An 18052-nucleotide genomic window follows, 5' to 3' on the forward strand; every position below is an offset into this window, starting at 1 on the left:
AGATCACTCAGCCAATGACAGACAGATATACCCTGGCCTGGAATCCCGCCCTTTGGAGCAGCCTGTCCTGATGGCAGCTGTGGTGGGAAGAATCCTGGATTGCTCATCCCTAGTGTAGGTTTGAAACCCTTTCTTTCAATGACCAGAAACTGCCAGTTTCTCACCATGAAATAAGGGAATTCCGTAAGTACGAGGATTTAATAAGACAATGGAAGCAAAACAGCAGGTACATTGTAGCATGTTCTCTGAAAACGGCAGCTTTCTCTTCTCTGGACTTCAGTTTCCCCACCTTTCCCATCTCAGTCCGCTTGCGCTCCCTGCTCTCCCACCACACGCCTCCCCAGGTTCCGCGCACTGGGCGGAGTGCGGCCGCCAGGTGGGGCCAGCCAGCCAGCCCTGCGGCGACACCCCGCACATGCGCACTCACGGGCGGCGCCTGCCTTCACGCCCTGTTACGTCACTTCCGGCGCGAGGGGCCGGGCCGGCCGGGCAGGGAGTGCGGGTCGGTTCTGTGCGCGCTGCCGGACGAGGCTCCCGCTGCCGATTGACCCGCGCTCCGCCCCGTAGCCGGGCCGGTGAGTGCCCGCGAGCCCTTCCGTGTGCCCTGGGGGCTGGGGAGCGGGACCCCTGAGAGGGAGGGTTAACCGGAAGAGGGACCCCAGGAAATGGGGACACCTGGGGAAAGGGTGACAGCCGGAAGTGGGGTCCTCGGAAGGTTTCGCTGGGACGGGGGTTCTTCAAGGCCCCAGGAGAGGTGGCTGCCTGACCTCCCTTTGGTAGGGTGGGGGTGGAGGAAGGTGATGCTCACAAAATGATGGGCCCCAGGTGAGGAAGATTCCCGGCTTCACCCTAACAAATGGTGTTCGCACCCATATACATGTCCACCCGTCAGCCCATTCACCAGACTGTGACTGAGTCTTGTTCTGTGCTTGACACTGCAGAGGCCCCAGGGATTAAACAAGAAGCTCCAAGTGGAGTGTAGAGCCCAGAGTGGGGCTAAACACATCCTTGTTCTGCCTCATTAGGTGTGTACCCTTGGGCCATCACTTAACCTTAAATCATAGGCTAATATTTACGGAGTACCCTGTGTCATGTGCCAAGGACTGGGGATGGCAGTGAATGTGGCCAGCAAGTTGTCTGCCTTCATGAAATTTACATCCTGGTGGACAGTTTTCTACTTTGTGAAATGGTAAAATAGTGCTCTCACCAGATCCTATGAAGATTAAATGAGAAGTGGATATAAAGTGCCTGCCAGAATGCTTGATGCATGATAAAACCCTCAAGTACTTATTATCTCTTTTCATCATCCCACTATGACCTAAGCTTGATAAGGCAAAGAATTGTATTGTTGGTTGTGTCCCCAGCCATTACGAGCACAATAGCTGACACATAAGTGATCAATAATGTAAACACTGGACTGCAATTTCTACAAGAGAAATAGGAACCCAGTGCTGTGGAAACTTAGAAGGAATCACCCTGGGAGAGTCAGAGAAGGCTTCACAGAGGAGGTGACATTTAAGCTGGGCCTGGAAGGTGATGAGTTGTCTGACTGGAAACAAATAAGGAGAGGAAATTCCACGCAGAGGTATGAGAGATGCTCGAAGTGTTCTCATAATGGTCGGTCATTAGTTTGTTTTGGATTGCATTTAATGTACATTGAGAGGGAGAGAGGCTGGAGGGGGACTTTGAGACCTGCAGCCCACAGACGCTATAGTCTGTGTCTGAGGTAAGCACTGGAGTGGGATTTCAGGCATCTGTTGGTAACTCCCATGGAGACAAGTCATAGGTCCTGTGAACCATGGTGGTTCCATTCCTCACTCAGCATACCTCTGCCAAGCAGATTAAACTCATTCAGCAAACATTTATGCAGTGCAGACTATGCGTTTGACATCCTGTCAGGTGCTGGGTTTAGGGTGATAAACAAGACAGGTATAGATGTTGCTCAGAAATTGCCTGCAGACAATTACAAACAAATTGGCTCTTGGTGCCAGAGAGCTCCTGGACGGGAGGCTCCTACCCAGGCCTGGAGTGAGAGAAGGCTTCCCTCTTGAAGCACTATCATGTCTCACCTGGATTATTGCAGTAGCCTCTGAATGGTCTCTGCTTCTGTCCTTATCCCCTTATAGTCCATTGGCAAGACAACCAAGTGATCCTTTTAAAATGTAAGTCAGATCATGTCACTCTACTCAAAACACTTCATGGCACCCACCAAACTCAGAGTAAAAGTCAGAGTCCTTACTGGCCCACAAGGCCCGTACTCCTTAAATTCATCTGCTAATACTCTCCACCTTGCTCATTTGGCGCTTGCCACACTGGCCTCCTCACCGTTCCCCAATAAAGCCTGGTATGTTCCTGCCTCAGGCTTTGTACTTACCCCAGACACCTGATGACTTGCTCCCTTATCTCCTCCATCTTTGCCAAATATCACTTGGGCGAGGCCTTCCCTGACCACCTTATTCAAAATTGTAGCTCCTTTCTCCAGGCACATCCAACCCCTTGCCCTGCTTTATTTTCTTGCCTTTGCCATCTTTTAGTAGATTATATAGTTTATTTTACTTATCATCTGTCTCCCCTACTAGAATCTAAGTTCAAAGAAGGTACGATTTGTTACTGTTGTGTTCACTATTGTATCCCCAGAGCCTGGAAGGCCTGGTACACAGTAAGTGCTCAGTGTTTTTGAGTGAATGAAGTGGCATCTAACTGGGACTTAAGGGTGAATCGGTATTGGTCAGGTGAAGAACTGAGGGAAGAGCATGCTAGTCAGAGGAAACAGGATGTGCACAAGACACCACACCTGTGGGAGGAAGTGAGAAAAGCTGGGTGGGGCTGGAGGTTAGAACACAAGGAACAGAGTAGGCAGAACTAAGATTTAGAGGGAGTGACCTGGTCACTGGCTATGTGCACAGACCCCTGAGATGGTCCCTGCCTGCCTTGTTGAGTCAGAAATCAGTGACAGCCCAGGCACAAGAGCTTGGCTTTGGAACTGGCAGCCTGCTGCTGCCTTATTCCTGCAATATCTAAGGCAGCTGTTTTGTTTCTGTTTTTCATTCAGAAAATTAAGAAGTTCATTCAGATTTTCTAAGCAGCGCAGATTAGGCATGCAAGAAATTTATTGGAGGCAATACCTGTGAAACATAAAAGGGAGGGGATCTGGAGAAGTCAGGGAGAGCCATCACCTGCCGACACAAGTCCAGCCCCTGGGAGGGAGGTTTGGGCAGAAGGTCTGGGACTGTAGTGCAGTTCCCTGAAAGGTTCCTACAGGCTGACAGGGAGCCCTCGAGGCAGTTACCTGTTGGAAGAGTCCCACATGTTACTCAGTCGTTGGCTGGGGACAGTCTATGGAAAGTGTAGCATCCACTGAAAGGTGGACCAGAGGGACAGCAGCTGGGGCCATCTGTCAGTTATGCTCCACCCCAGCAGAGATGTGATCAGCCCAGTTTCACAGCCACACATAGGTGGTAAAAAACCCAAAGTACAGTAAAAAGTCTTTCCCTCCTTAAATGTTCAACTGTCTAGTTCTGTTCCCTAGAAGGAACCATTAATAACAGTTCTCTTGTATTTCCTTCCAGAAATTCTAGGTGTATTCACAAGTATATATATGTATTTTTTAAATATATAGTTATTTTATGCATAGTTTTGCAACCTACTTTCATTTTGCTTAATGTGTCAGTTCATAAAGATCTGCTTAATTCCTTTTCCTGACTGAATAAATATCATGACTGAGTACTTCATAGAATATTTAACCAGGGTCCAACTGGTATAAAGTGTTTCCAGTCTTCTCCTATTAGAATCGTACTTGTAATGATCGGCCTTGTGTGTATATTTTGTACACACATACAAGTGTATGTCCTAGAAATGGTATGCTGAGCCAAAGGGCATGTGTTTCTAAATTTTGATAGAAATTGACTAAGTGCCCTCTAGAGAGGCTGTGTCAGTTTACTCTCCCACCAACGGCAAGCATATCAGAATACTCACTTTGTGTTTGTACCAATCTGAATTTCAGAGTTTTTAAAATCACCTTTCTTTAATTACAAGTGAGGTTGAGCACCCACTCACACTCCTGTAAGTGAGGCCGTGGTGTTTGGTGATGAGTGTGTCTCCTTCTGTGGCTGCCTGGCTGCCTCCGTGGAGGTTCTAACTTACTTCAGTCTATAGCGTTCGACCTGGGTATGTGGTCGGGATTCAGTTCATTCCCCAAGTTGAGAACCACTGCTCTGAGTTTCCTTGGCTTGACAGAAGTGTCACTGTCCCTCTATCGTGCCACCCTGGGGTGTGAAATGTGCAGTGCTGGGCTTTACTCATTTTGCTCGGGCTTCTGGTTTGACAGGGATCTTGACTGCTAATGTCAGAAGAAAGTGACTCTCTGAGAACCAGCCCTTCTGCGGCCTCACTTTCTGAAAATGAGCTGCCGCCACCACATGAGCCTCCTGGCTATGTGTGCTCGCTGACAGAAGAACTGGTCACCAAAGCTAAGGAAGAGCTGCAGGAGAAGCCGGAGTGGAGGCTCCGTGATGTCCAGGCCCTCCGTGACATGGTGCATAAGGAGTACCCGAACCTGAGCACCTCTCTGGACGACGCCTTCCTGCTGCGCTTTCTCCGAGCCCGCAAGTTTGATTATGACCGGGCCCTGCAGCTTCTGATCAACTACCACAGCTGCAGGAGAAGCTGGCCTGAAGTCTTCAATAACCTGAAGCCATCAGCCTTAAAAGATGTCCTCGCTTCTGGATTCCTCACTGTGCTGCCCCACACCGACCCCCGGGGCTGCCATATCCTCTGCATCCGCCCAGGTATTGCCCTAGACCGTGGTGGGGCATGCGGGGACAGTCTCTCTGTCTGGGAGGTGTCAGTCCAGCACCCTCTTCCCCTTTCCTCTTTTGTCCCCTCTTTGTATTAGTCAAGGTTCTTTGGGTTGCAGATGACAAAAACCTACTCAATCTGGCTTAAGAAAAAAGGGAGGATTTAGTCTATGGAGACAGATGCATCTCACAGAACAGTGAGCTGAAGGTGCAATAGCTCTCAGTAGGCCCTGGAGCCCAGAACCAGATTCCAGTTCGTCCCCCATCAGAAATGGAGGAGCTGAGACGGCCATTCCCCTGCCTGGCAGCCTGTGTATCTCTGGGCCACACATTTCTGCTGTCTGTTCCCTCTCTTCTTCACTCTTCTCTCTGTAGACTGGCTTTTGCTGCTTCTGTGCACATGGCCAGATCTGGCACCCTTTAGCTGCCAGGTGTACCTGGCCACCCAACTAAGTTCCTTCATTGAAGATGCCAGCTTCCTGGGGTTGAGAATCTGGTGGGCTGAGAAAGCTGCCCTGGTCACAGGGTCCAAGCAAGGCCACCAGGACCCCCAGCCCCATCCCTCCTTTGTAAGTAGGTGAGGGACATGGGCTGGGCAGACAGCTGGAGAGGAGTCTGTCTTCCAAGTGCCTCCTCCTCCTCCTCCTCCTCCTCCCCGCCTTCCTTTCCTCTACTTTGTTAAGCTCTTGTAAAGATTCTCTTTAGATTCACTTTCTGCTTTTAGTGCTTCATGATAGTAATCAGAACAGCTTGCCTTTCTTTGGCACAGTAGCTTTCAGGTGGGGACAGCTCCCTGTCCCCTCCCCCACAAGGCATTCAGAAATGTGTGGGAATGTTTTGGTTGACACAGTGGTCAAGGGATGTTAGGACCTGGGCCTTCTGGTCCGTCATTCCATTCTCTCCCATGACACCAAATGCACAAGGCACTCTGTGTTCTCCCCTCCACCCAAGGCCTTAACGTTTTCCATCAGACCAGAGCTGAGGTAAAATTTGAAAGTAAGATAGCAGTATGCTTCCCACCCAAGCCAGAAAAGTGAGGGCGTACTGGCAGCCCTCTTCGCTCACACGGACAAACTGATGGGGATGGAAACCTTCGCACACTTGACTCTGCCAGTAAGCCCCACATCACCCTTTCTTTTAGTCATTTTACCAAACCTTCTTTGGAGACTAAACCTTTCTCTTGAGTCTTTCCTATGAACCATGCACAGTGTCAACTGTTTTACCTATTTTAGGCAATTTCCAAAATTAGGAAATTTGGACAAAATGTATTTGTTTTTAATTTTATTTTATCAAATGTATATCACAGTGCTTCAATAGTCCTCCTCCCCCACCCCCCATCCCGCTTCCCTCCCCTTTGGTAACCACTAGTCACTTCTCAGTGTCTGTGAGTCTAATGCTATTTTGTTCCTTCTGTTTTTCTTTGTCTTTATATTCTACAAATGAGTGAAATCATAATGTATTTGTATTTTTCTGCCTGAGGGGTGTTTATTTTAAAATAAGTGATGCAGTGGCAATTTCAGTGCACCAGGAGACTTAGAAACCAGTGAGGAAAAAACAGAGGGTTTTTCTGCTGCTCCTCTGCACTCAACTCATAAGAACATTACAAAACAGTGTCAGATATGACCACAGTGATTTCAGCTCTTTCCCTGAGTCATTTCAACCCTTTGCTTATGAGATGAAATCTTGCCCCTGTATGTCTGCAGGAGATCTAGATCCCCTCCCTACCAACTTACCCTCAAGAGGAGCATGCTCAGAAGGTTTTGCTCTCAACAGGGTATTGACTTTGCTTTTCATAATCTCTTTTGAGACACACGTGATTGAGAGGGATGACATCCAGTTCTGTAGAAGCAGGTTTAATTGGCAACAACATTAAAACAGCAAGCTGGCACAATTTTGGACAGAGATCTTTTTCATAGTAATTTTGCACATATTACATTGGTGGCGATCATGAAGTTTTATCTTTCTAAGAAAGGGACACACAGATCTTGGTTGACTGTTCTTGAGAACAGTGGTTAACAGGTAAAAGGTGTCATTTTCATCTTTTCCCAAAGAAAGGAAAGACTCCTTAATTACATGGGGAGTACTAAAGGAGCATCTGGCCTGGAAAGGGGAATTTGCTCCAAGTACACCACTGGAAAGCTGTCTGCATTTCTGCTGTCCTTGGTGTGGCTTCATTCTCAGGCTAGCTCTGACCTCACTGGGCCCCTGAGTCTCAGACTTCCAGCCTCACCACTATAAGAGGAAAGAGAGATCCTTTTTTTTCCAATGGGCCAGGGTCCCAGAGTTAAGCCCCCTTAGCTCTGCTTGACCTGGCTTGGATCACACACTGCGGCCAGGATGTCAAACCTAGACTGGCCAAGCCCACATCTGGAGCGAGGAGTCAAATCAGTTTTACCCAAACTGCATGGCTAACATGGGAAGGGGTGGTTCACCAAGGAGAACCAGGGTGGTGGTATGGAAGATCAGGGGACACACCTGATGGCAGGGCAGAAGGCACAGACGTCCATTACGGTAAGTATTATTATCCCCTTCTACGGAAGAGATGTAGGCCAGAGTGAGAAAGCAACGTGCCCAAGGTCACACAGCTGGTAAGATTCACACCCCCAGAGGTGTCTGACTTCAGAGCTCATGCCTTTAATTTCAACATTTAATGGCATTTCCATTTCAGAATGTGATACTGTGTTTAGAGTTAAGAAACACGGCTGCTGCTTAGGGTGTCCCATTTACTATCCTAAACAGAACCATGCCAGCAGAGTTTCTTTCTTTTCCATTTTTAAAGTTTTTAGTAAGGAGATAAATCTTAGCCTGTCTAATTACTTGTTTGTATTCATTTCTGTAACGTACCACCCATCTCTTATGACCTTAAGACAGATGGATACCAAGCAACTACCCAATTACTGAAAACATCCGAGCTGTATATTTGACATTAGAAAAACTCATTCAATCTGAAGAAACCCAGGTGAATGGAATTGTAATTCTTGCAGACTACAAAGGAGTGAGCTTATCAAAAGCATCTCACTTTGGTCCTTTTATAGCCAAAAAGGTGATTGGCATCCTTCAGGTATGGCCCCTGTTTGTTGTATGTCTGTTCTGTGGTGGTTGTGGCCTTCCTGGGGGCCCTGACCATTTACAGCTGATCTCAAGTTACACACAAACCTGACCTCCCACTCCTACAATCAGCACAATACAAAAGCATTATGGGAAGAAATGTAAAACTACTTACCACTCATTCTCATCAGGATTTCCAGTAGTTTCTGAGGAACCTTCATTCTGGGCAAGAACAGCTTTAGGGCAAGAGACCAAAAAACCAAAGAAATGCTTCTGCCTTCTACAGGACCTGGGGCCATGGAGCACTGCTAGACTGCTTTGGCCAGATACTTTCATATCTCCTGCTCTGCGTTGCAAGGCTTGAATTGCTGGGAACTGTAAAGCTCCTTATGTGTCTGCTCGGGGTTGAATGGTTCGCAAAGCACTTTCACAGTCCTTATAACCCACTCAGTCTTTCAGGGAATCCAGTGAGAGGGACAAGGCAGGAAGGATTTTTTTCCTTTTTGACAGATGGGAAAACTGAGGACTGGAGGGATGGCCTGGCCCAGGTCTCTCAGCTCCAACAGCTTTGAAAACTCATTCACTCTGACCCAGCCCATGGGGCGCTGTCTCTCGTGAGCTGTGGGGGGCACCAGAGATACAACAGTCCTCATGGAATTCCACAGTGTGTGAGCCCCTACTGTTCACCAGGCTGATTACTTAAACTTGAGGGTCACATTTGGCTGTGATCAGATATGTGCCAGTACTCCAGCTCCCCTTGGCTTCCACTTGTCTTTGGATGCCCCTGCTAAATACTGGGGGGCTTCAGTGTTCATATGAGTTTGGATCGGTATTTTTCTAGACCTGTAAGACGATCTGGGGGGAGAAAAATTTCCAGGATTAGTAAATTTGGGGAATGCAGTGTAGCTTGTTCCTTTTCTTGCCAGTTTCACCATAAACATTTGCATAGTAAAAGCTCTGAATAGTCCTGCAGTTAAGGAAGACTGATTGTATTTAATCTAGTGTTTCTCAAACTTGTTTACCTACCATGGAACCCTTTTTTGTCTCACACTTAATACCATTCTAAGAAACAGACTTTGAGCCCCCCTGATCCAGGTCTGATACTTGCTAGATCCACCCACACAGGGTCAGACCATTTCTTGCCACAAGAAGACCAGCTCTCCACTCGTTTGCCCTACTCTCCCCTAGCCCACCTCTGGGTTCCTAGAGGGACTCTCCCTGAGGCTTGTCTTCCTGTTTAGCCCCAACTCAGGCTGTGTTGGAGGAGGCCAAAAGAATCAGATCAGACTGATATTGGGGCCTGAAATGAAGAAGATTTAAATGGGGGTGGATAGTTGCAGACACTCCACATGTGCTAATGTCCTGTTCCCTTCCCCCACAGGATGGTTTCCCCATTCGGATAAAAGCAGTTCATGTGGTGAATGAACCTCGAATATTTAAAGGCATTTTTGCCATCATTAAACCATTTCTGAAGGAGAAAATAGCAAACAGAGTAAGTGACAATCCTATTGTTTTAAGATACTTTAATTTTTTTCTCCCTTATTTGTGACATGTATATATTTTTTGTGACATCAATACATTTATCTTAGTTTGTTATTTTTGCCCTGGGACTACTGATTTGGAAAGTACAGGGTTACAGGTAAAATAAATGAACAATTCTTTCCATGAAGGTTAGATGAAATCAGTAAGAATATTTGACAATAGAGAGAGCAGAGCCAGGATTATTGTAAGAGCTTCCCTGTTCTAAAATTGTGTAGACTTCTTAATATCCTGGCCTGAGCACTGTGAACCAACATTGTATTTTATGTGTAAAGGGACATTGAAGAGGGTAGTCATTGGGCAGGGAGTTGCAAAGAGTTACAGCAATTTCGTATTACAGCTCCCTGGGGTTTAAAAAGGCTAGTTAAGCCTTTCCGTTTACCTGAAGTGTTGTCTCACTCTATTTTGTAGAGTAATTCAAGGTTTATGAGATATGTGAGCTTTTGGCTTAACTCTTATTAGAAGGGGTAGATGGCACTTTAATAATGATGGTTTTTATTTCTAAGCCCCAAAAAGCTGCTTTCAACTTTTCCCAATATTGTACTTGAAATGTGATAGGTGGTATTTTTCTCCTTTTCTCCTTTGTCCCTAGGCCTAGGAACACTGTGGTCACTCCAAAGATTAGGTCTTGAATTTTATACTCCTTTTCAAAGAGGAAACATGGAGAATCTCAAGGTTGCAAGGGAGAGAATGTAAAATCCAGATCCGATTCCTAGGCCCTTTCCCTCAAGTTTAACTTATCAGTTCAGAGGTGGTGCTCAGGAATCTGTGCTTTTAAAATCTCTTTAGGTGACTCAGTTTAGTTTGAGAACTGCTAATTTAGTGGCCTCCCTGTTTGACCCGTGTTGGTACCTGGAGATCCTGTTTGGAACCTATTTTTACCAAAGCAGCCTTTGGACCAGGTCTTTTACATCTGTGAAATGACTTTCTTTGTGGCCCATAATCTTGTTCCTTTGTTCCTTCCTATGTTCATTCATCCATTCAAAAATATCTGTTGATCAACTACTATGTACAAGTACATTCTAGATGAACAAAACAGACCAAAATCTTTGCCCCCAGGAAGCTCACATTGTAGAGACATAGACAACAGATTATGTATGTCCTCTAGTATTAGAAGGTGGTAAGTGCTGTGGAGAGAAATAAAGGAGAGAAAGGGGATATAGTAAGTGGTGAAAAGGAGAAGAGGGTCATAGGCTTCAATAGGGGGATTATAGGTGGCATTGAGAAGTTGGCATTTGAGCAAAGACTTCAAAGTGGTGAGGGTTGTAGCCTTACAGATATCTGAGGAACCAGCATTGGTCTGACCCTGAGGTGGCAGCAGGCCCAGTGTGCTGGAGGAGCAGCCAACGGGAAGAGGGCAAAGGGGAGGCAGAGAAGTAACAGGGGCCAGATTGTGATGGGCCCTGAGGGACACTGTAGGGACTTCGGCTTTTAGTCTGTGTGATATGGGAGCACCAGAATGTTGTACACAGAAGATGACATGGTCTGACTTATAGTGAACAGAGCTAAGATCGTGGTGGGACAGGGTGTGAGCAGGGAGACCAGGTTGGAGACTGTCATGGGAATCCAGGTGAGAAGTGATGGTGGCATGGTACCATCAGGGTGGCAGCAAACTGGATGGATTCTGGATATATCTTGAAGGACCAGCCAATAGGGCATGAGGTATAAAGAAAAGAGAATTAAACTGTCCTCAAGCAGTTTGCAGGAACTGGAAGGGTAAAGTGGCCACCAACCATTCCTTTATTCATCCAACAAATAGTGATCTGAGCACCTACCGTGGTGCAGGCTCCTGAATTACTGATAGCCTGAGGACGTGTGTTTTCATTTCATTCCCCTGTAGTTTTTCCTCCATGGGTCTGACCTGAACTCTCTCCACACAAACCTTCCAAGAAGCATTCTCCCCAAGGAATATGGGGGCACGGCTGGAGAGCTGGACATCTCTGCCTGGAACGCGGTGCTGCTGGCCTCGGAGGAGGACTTTGTGAGAGAGTTCTGCCAACCTGTCCCTGCCTTTGACAGCATCCTGGGCGAGGCCCCGCTGCCCGAAGGGCTGACCTCAGATGCGCAGTGTGATGACTCCATGAGGGCTGTGAAATCACAGCTGTACTCCTGCTATTAGCCAGTCCCCTGTGAGTGCCACCTTCTTTAAATCCTTTCCTTTTTTCTTTGGAGAGGCACAAGCAGAACTTGAGGTTTTGCTCCTTGTATTAAATTGCAGCAGGGAAGAAAAGCGTGCCCAGCTCTGAGGGTGAGCCATGGGGTGAACCCTGGGTTACTTGTATTAGTACATGAAGATGTGGAAGACATCCCAGGGATTTCCAAACATTTGGAATCCAGTTTGCAAACATTAATCTGGAAGCTCTATCTGGCTCCTATACATCTCAAAGCAAGGGAAGTCAGGACCAAAGTCACTTGGATCCCATGTTCCAGGAGAAAATGACCCAATTGGCCAGTCAGCACAATTTGTGCTTGTTATGAAATAATTCGGCCAAGCCTGCAGCGTGGCCACACGAGACTATGGGAGTTTGTGTCTTTGACATGAATCCTGACTATATAGACCTCTGTTGCTCATCAGAAACTTCAAGTTTGAGGTCCAGGCCCGCTGCCATCCCTGGGTTTTGAAAGTACCTTAATTCAGTCACCCCAGGCATCAGGATTCAAGCAGCACTTCCTGATCCAAATCCAATTCGAGTGCCAGACTTCCAAGCACCACTGGGATTCATCGGGTGACTCTTGCAATAGACACAAGCTTTCCTGGACACACAAGGCCTTAGCCCTGGTTCTCAGCAGAATCATATGGGATCCCGGAGGTGTGTGATCTTTCTCAACCAAAAATACAGGCCTGTGTAGCTCAAAGAATTCTGGCTTAAGTATTAAGAGACCTGGGCTCCACCCCCAGAGGTATGACTGTGGACAAGACCTGGGCCTCTGTGGGCCTCAGCTTTCTCATCTGTAAAATGGGACAGGATGAAATGATGCTTAGGACCCTTTTGGCTGGTGAAGTTCTGGGATTTCGTTTAGCTATTGAATGTTAGACTTTGGATTTCTGCCTAGAAAGATGACTGTCTAGATGCAGTGTTGAATCCTGTTTTTTGTGGTATGTCTGGGTCTTTCTAAGAGGGCTATCAACATTTGGCCCTGCTTTTAAAGAAACCAGTATGAACATTTACCTGGGACTCAACAATACCAACTTCCTTTTCTGTAGTGAGGATTAAACTTGCAAAGGATGGCTTTTGTGAGGGCAGGTGAGAGATGATCAGGTTCTTGTATGCATTCCTTCCATCCCTGAAGCTCTGGTGATATATTATAAACCTGGCAAACAGGGGAAAGGTCAAATTACTTGGGATTCTTAAATTTTGGTGTCTGGAAATGAATGCAAGAGTTGGTTACTGCTGGGACCCCCACTCTCCCAAGCACACTTGAGTTTCTCTCTCTGGTGTGGGTAGACAGACTTTAGTTCATCCAGCCAGACTGAATGTTAGTTCTGCATTTCAGCACTTTAGACTCTTCTTGTCAAGAATTTAGCCTTAGCCCAAACATCTTATTAAGGTGGTTTATCTCGTGGCTTTTGACCTGTTTCCTTTCATATTCATTCCATGCAGATTATGGTGTTAAACAGTAACAAGTACAATGTGTTGTGTGTGTCCCTTCTCTGTGCATTACTAGGCCACCTGGCAAGGTGGACAGCTCCATTAGGAAGAGGACAGTACCCTGAAATTCAAAGGGCAGTCTGTTGTTCACAAGCTGTTCATCTTTATAGCACTTTTAAAAATGTCTGGAAAAGTTGATGAAATTCCTCACCTCGTTAGTGCCAATTCTAGGGAAGGCTCTCTTCACCATGCACACTAACCCTGGATCCTATAGGGACATGGTGGAGCTGGAAGTGCCAAAATGCACATCCCTGGCTGCCTGTGCTTCCATCTGACAATGTTGGCATGACCAGCATTGCTGAAAAGTTCTTAATGGGACAAGTTGGATCTGTCCTTTGGGGTGAGTGGCGTGTTGAAGTCTCCTAGAATGAATGCATTGCAGTCTATTTCCCCCTTTAGTTCTGTTAGTATTTGTTTCACATATGCTGGTGCTCCTGTGTTGGGTGCATATATATTTAGAATGGTTGTATCCTCTTGTTGGACTGAGCCCTTTATCATTATGTAGTGTCCTTCTTTATCTCTTGTTACTTTCTTTGTTTTGAAGTCTATTTTGTCTGATATTAGTACTGCAACCCCTGCTTTCTTCTCTCTGTTGTTTGCCTGAAATATGTTTTTCCATCCCTTGACTTTTAGTCTGTGCATGTCTTTGGGTTTGAGGTGAGTTTCTTTTAAGCAGCATATAGATGGGTCTTGCTTTTTTATCCATTCTATTACTCTGTGTCTTTTGATTGGTGCATTCAGTCCATTAACATTTAGGGTGACTATTGAAAGATATGTACTTATTGCCATTGCAGGCTTTAAATTCGTGGTTACCAAAGGTTCAAGGTTAGCCTCTTTAGTATCTTACTGCCTAACTTAGCTCGCTTATTGAGCTGTTATATACACTGTCTGGAGATTCTTTTCTTCTCTCCCTTCTTATTCCTCCTCCTCGATTCTTCATATGTTGGGTGTTTTGTTCTGTGCTCCTTTTAGGAGTGCTCCCATCTAGAGCAGTCCCTGTAAGATGTCCTGTAGAGGTGGTTTGTGGAAAGCAAATTCCCTCAGCTTTTGTTTGTCTGGGAATTGTTTAATCCCACCATCATATTTAAATGATAGTCGTGCTGGATACAGTATCCTTGGTTCAAGGCCCTTCTGTTTCATTGCATTAAATATATCATGCCATTCTCTTCTGGCCTGTAGGGTTTCTGTTGAGAAGTCTGACGTTAGCCTGATGGGTTTTCCTTTATAGGTGACCTTTTTCTCTCTAGCTGCCTTTAAAACTCTTTCCTTGTCCTTGATCTTTGCCATTTTAATTATTATGTGTCTTGGTGTTGTCCTCCTTGGATCCTTTCTGTTGGGGGTTCTGTGTATTTCCGTGGTCTGTTCGATTATTTCCTCCCCCAGTTTGGGGGTTTTCAGCAATTATTTCTTCCAAGATACTTTCCATCTCTTTTCCTCTCTCTTCTTCTTCTGGGACCCCTATAATACGGATATTGTTCCTTTTGGATTGGTCACACAGTTCTCTTAATATTGTTTCATTCCTGGAGATCCTTTTATCTCTCTCTATGTCAGCTTCTATGCGTTCCTGTTCTCTGATTTCAATTCCATCAATGGCCTCTTGCATCCTATCCATTCTGCTTATAAACCCTTCCAGAGTTTGTTTCATTTCTGTGATCTCCCTCCTGGCATCTGTGATCTCCCTCCGGACTTCATCCCATTTCTCTTGCGTATTTCTCTGCATCTCTGTCAGCATGTTTATGATTCTTATTTTGAATTCTTTGTCAGGAAGACTGGTTAGGTCTGTCTCCTTCTCTGGTGTTGTCTCTGTGATCTTTGTCTGCCTGTAGCTTTGCCTTTTCATGGTGATAGGAATAGTCTGCAGAACTGGGACGAGTGACGACTGGAAGGACTTCCTTTCTTGTTGGTTTGTGGCCCTCCTCTCCTGGGAGAACAGCGACCTCTAGTGGCTTGTGCTGGGCAGCTGCGCGCAGACAGGGCTTCTGCTTCCTGCCCAGCTGCTATGGAGTTAATCTCCGCTGTTGCTGTGGGCGTGGCCTGGCTCGGGCTGCTGCTCCAAAGTGCTGGAGTCGCCCTTTCACGAGGCGCTGGGTTCTCTCAGGTGCGGATGTGATCTGGATGCTGTCCTGTGTCCTCTGGTCTTTATTCTAGGAAGAGTTGTCTTTGTTATATTTTCATAGATATATGTGGTTTTGGGAGGAGATTTCCACTGCTCTACTCATGCCGCCATCTTGGCTCCACCCCTAAATGGGACAAGTTGGGATGGCTAAAGTAAGAGTTCAGAATCTAATTGCCTGGATGGGAGAACTAATTAGAGGGTTTCACTCTAAAGAGGAAAGAGAGATTAAAAAACTAAGCAAAATAAAGTGAGGCAGAGAAATGAATCTCTCAACCACACCAGGATTCCAAGGTTTAGACTCTGCACTGCATTCCTGGCCAATTGCCTCTGTCTAGGTGACTTAACAGAGGGACGGTCAAGCACACAGAAGAGGAGTATCTCTAAAACCAGGATGTTGCCCATTTCCCAGCCTCTCCAGCCGGACCAAGGAGCCACATTGTTCAGCTTCTAAAAGGAGTCAGAGCCAAGGTTTGTCTGTCTTCTGGAGCTCCTGCACTTTATTTTGGCTCCAAAGAGAGATCATTTTGGCACCTCAGGAGGTTTGGATCAGGCTGCAAAAACCAGGACCTCCCTGGGTGAAAATGAAGACAGCCTTCATGTGGCTCCACCAGGTGTTTGTAAAGTCACCCCAGCAGGGCAGGGGGATGGCTAGGAAGCAGGCAGCGCACCTTAATGCAGCAGTGGGAGCACACTGACACCCCTAACTGAACATCAGAAACTGCGAGTGTTTCTTTCAGGGAAAAGCTCTAGCCTGTGTCACAAACACCTGAAAACTAACTTTTCTCTAAATTCACGTTAGTGTGTAGGGAAAGGAAAGGAATAGTGTATCATACCTGAGTTCCAGCTTTACATGACTATGTGGTCTTGGATGAGCCACTCAATTCACACTCCTGAAATTACATGGTAAAGGTGATTCTACTCTACTCTGAACTCTCAACCCTTTGTTCCTGGCAACAGTTGGCTTTACCGCCAGGTACACTGTACTTTATCTCTTGAGAGGCTCCCTCCCTTCTCCCGACAATCTGGGTTATTTAGGAAATGCAGGTCTGAATTAATCTGTAATCTTAGGTAATATGGGGGTTTTCTCCCTCCTCTTCTACACAGAATTCTGTAATTGTGCCTTTTTGTGGATCCTATTTTTGCTTTCACAGGGACAGGCTGGAAGAAATGTACAGAAACAGCTGAAAGTGCAACCCTAGCTTTCCCTCTTTGGGTTTATTTGCTCTTGGCAAAAGTGGTAGCTTCCTCCGTACTTCATCCTGCTTTCACAAGGACCACCTGTCCTTAAGAGGCTTACAAACTCTTCAGGCACAAGATAGTACATTCTTACCACAGAAAGTCAGGGCAGTAAGAGGTATTTTTCCTCAATTCCTGTGAGATCCAGCTTTTCAGAGTTCTCCCTAGGCGGGAAGTTCCCTTAAATGCCACCTGAGTCTCGGATCAGTCATGGGTAACTTTTTCATGTGGGTAGGCAGAGCGATAGTCCCATTGTCATTCCTCATTTTAAAGTTTTCAAGCTTTTAAGGTTTCCTTTGAAACTTTTTTTCACTGAGGAAATAAAATGTTACCTAAGCTAATGATGTAAGTGTGGCTTTCCAGTGGCATGAGAGGTGTGGATATACGAAACAGAAAACATCAACTTCAAGAAAGGTGCCCATCCTGGTAAGGCCTCAGCATTGGGATGAAAATTTTGTAAATCCAAAAGTAAATTCCTTTCTGCTCACTTGACTAGAAATCGTTTGCCTTAAGGAACAGATGTCCTCAGTCATATACTCAACAGCACTTGCTCCATGGGAAAAGCTCAGTGTGACCTGTGGATGGAGATACTAGTGATGAATTTACTTTTGCCAGTTAGCTGCTTTTCCTTTCTTCTCACTGGGCGGCACGGGTAGTCCGGCAGTAAGTCAGCTGCCACTGGTGATTCCTGTGGATATGCCGCAGCCTCTTGACCTAGCAGCTGGTAACCTGCTCCAAGTGAAATACCTGCCTCTGGGGCCAAGATCCCCTGACAGCATCCTGACAGGGTGGGAGGTGGGCTAATTTTCTGAGGAGTTTGTCAGCCACTGGTTCATTCCTCACTTCACACTGAAATTCCGTTTGGCTTTGAGTTTAGGGACACATAGTAGTGGATTCATCTACTTCATGTTTGTTTTGACCAAAAGTTTATTTTTCTAGTGCATTTTCTAAGTCCAAGTGGTGAAAACATGTAATTTTAGTATGCATGACTGGGTCTTAAAACAATAAAAATCCCTGTAACAGTAAGTTTGTGTGTTTTCTTCTGTGACAATGACAGCTTAAAGGTCTTACTATTCATAGTACCTGTTGGCTTGGGCAGAGCCCCCTCCAGGCGGGGCGGGAGGGCACTGTGGCAGCACAGTGATTGTGCAGACGTTGGGCAGGCTGCCTCTCAAGATCATGTGCAATTAGAAGACGCCAGTGTGTAGAAAGGAGAATGAGCCAGCTGCACACAGGGGTAGGCACAATCAAAGTTTTCAGTTTTCAAGGCCCAGCTGTACTTTCTGGACTGGGCTTGACTCCTTCCAGAGATGGCTAACAATTCCCAAGGGTTTGTGCGGACTGGGCATCCACTGTGTTAAGTGTTAACATATGAAATCTCATTTAATTTCCAGGCATACTTAATGAAGTAGTATTAGTGCCCCTCTAGGGGAAACAAGGCACAGAAAAGTCAAGCAGCTTGCCCAAGGACACAGTTAAGATATAGAGCTGGGATGCAAAGCCAGGCAGTCTGACAGGAGCCCAGTACTTCCTTCTGATGGTTGGAGCTAGGCTGTGCACGACTCTCATTCTTGTGGTTAGCCCCCAGACAGAATACAATGGAAAAGTGGTTTCTGGGTTCTTGGAAAATGTAAAGCAGAGGTTCTTAACCTCTCACACCCAAGTTG

General features: G+C 46.2%; 2 protein-coding genes across 3 annotated transcripts in view; one reads left to right on the forward strand and one right to left on the reverse strand.

Annotated features, from left to right (window-relative positions):
* Positions 1 to 454: 454 nt before the first annotated feature.
* Positions 455 to 17411, forward strand: TTPAL (alpha tocopherol transfer protein like). Its single transcript, XM_036902204.2, has 6 exons — positions 455 to 575; positions 4328 to 4787; positions 7664 to 7857; positions 9226 to 9336; positions 11224 to 13354; positions 15288 to 17411. Exons 2-5 carry the CDS (start codon positions 4343 to 4345, stop codon positions 11500 to 11502), a joined length of 1029 nt encoding a protein of 342 aa, XP_036758099.1. The 5' UTR covers positions 455 to 575; positions 4328 to 4342; the 3' UTR covers positions 11503 to 13354; positions 15288 to 17411.
* The window catches only part of SERINC3 (serine incorporator 3), a 39540-nt gene continuing 28121 nt past the window's right edge, over positions 6634 to 18052 (reverse strand). The window contains exons 11-12 of one of the 2 annotated variants that reach the window (XR_005028057.2): positions 12554 to 12695; positions 6634 to 8699 (exon numbers count right to left, since the gene is read on the reverse strand). The gene's annotated coding sequence lies outside the window, so the exon portion shown is untranslated. The remainder of the gene's footprint in view (positions 8700 to 12553; positions 12696 to 18052) is intronic. The other variant, XM_036902203.2, reaches the window with a different exon arrangement.

This window comes from Manis pentadactyla, chromosome 5, assembly GCF_030020395.1.
Source record: "Manis pentadactyla isolate mManPen7 chromosome 5, mManPen7.hap1, whole genome shotgun sequence".
In the NCBI taxonomy this organism is placed as follows: domain Eukaryota; kingdom Metazoa; phylum Chordata; class Mammalia; order Pholidota; family Manidae; genus Manis; species Manis pentadactyla.

Excerpts from the sequence above, each read along its gene's own strand:
- TTPAL (XM_036902204.2), top strand. The coding sequence starts at position 4,343 with ATGTCAGAAGAAAGTGACTCTCTGAGAACCAGCCCTTCTGCGGCCTCA. Across the intron at positions 7,858-9,225 it reads AGGTGATTGGCATCCTTCAG|GATGGTTTCCCCATTCGGAT; the intron begins GTATGGCCCCTG and ends CTTCCCCCACAG. Across the intron at positions 9,337-11,223 it reads AGGAGAAAATAGCAAACAGA|TTTTTCCTCCATGGGTCTGA; the intron begins GTAAGTGACAAT and ends ATTCCCCTGTAG.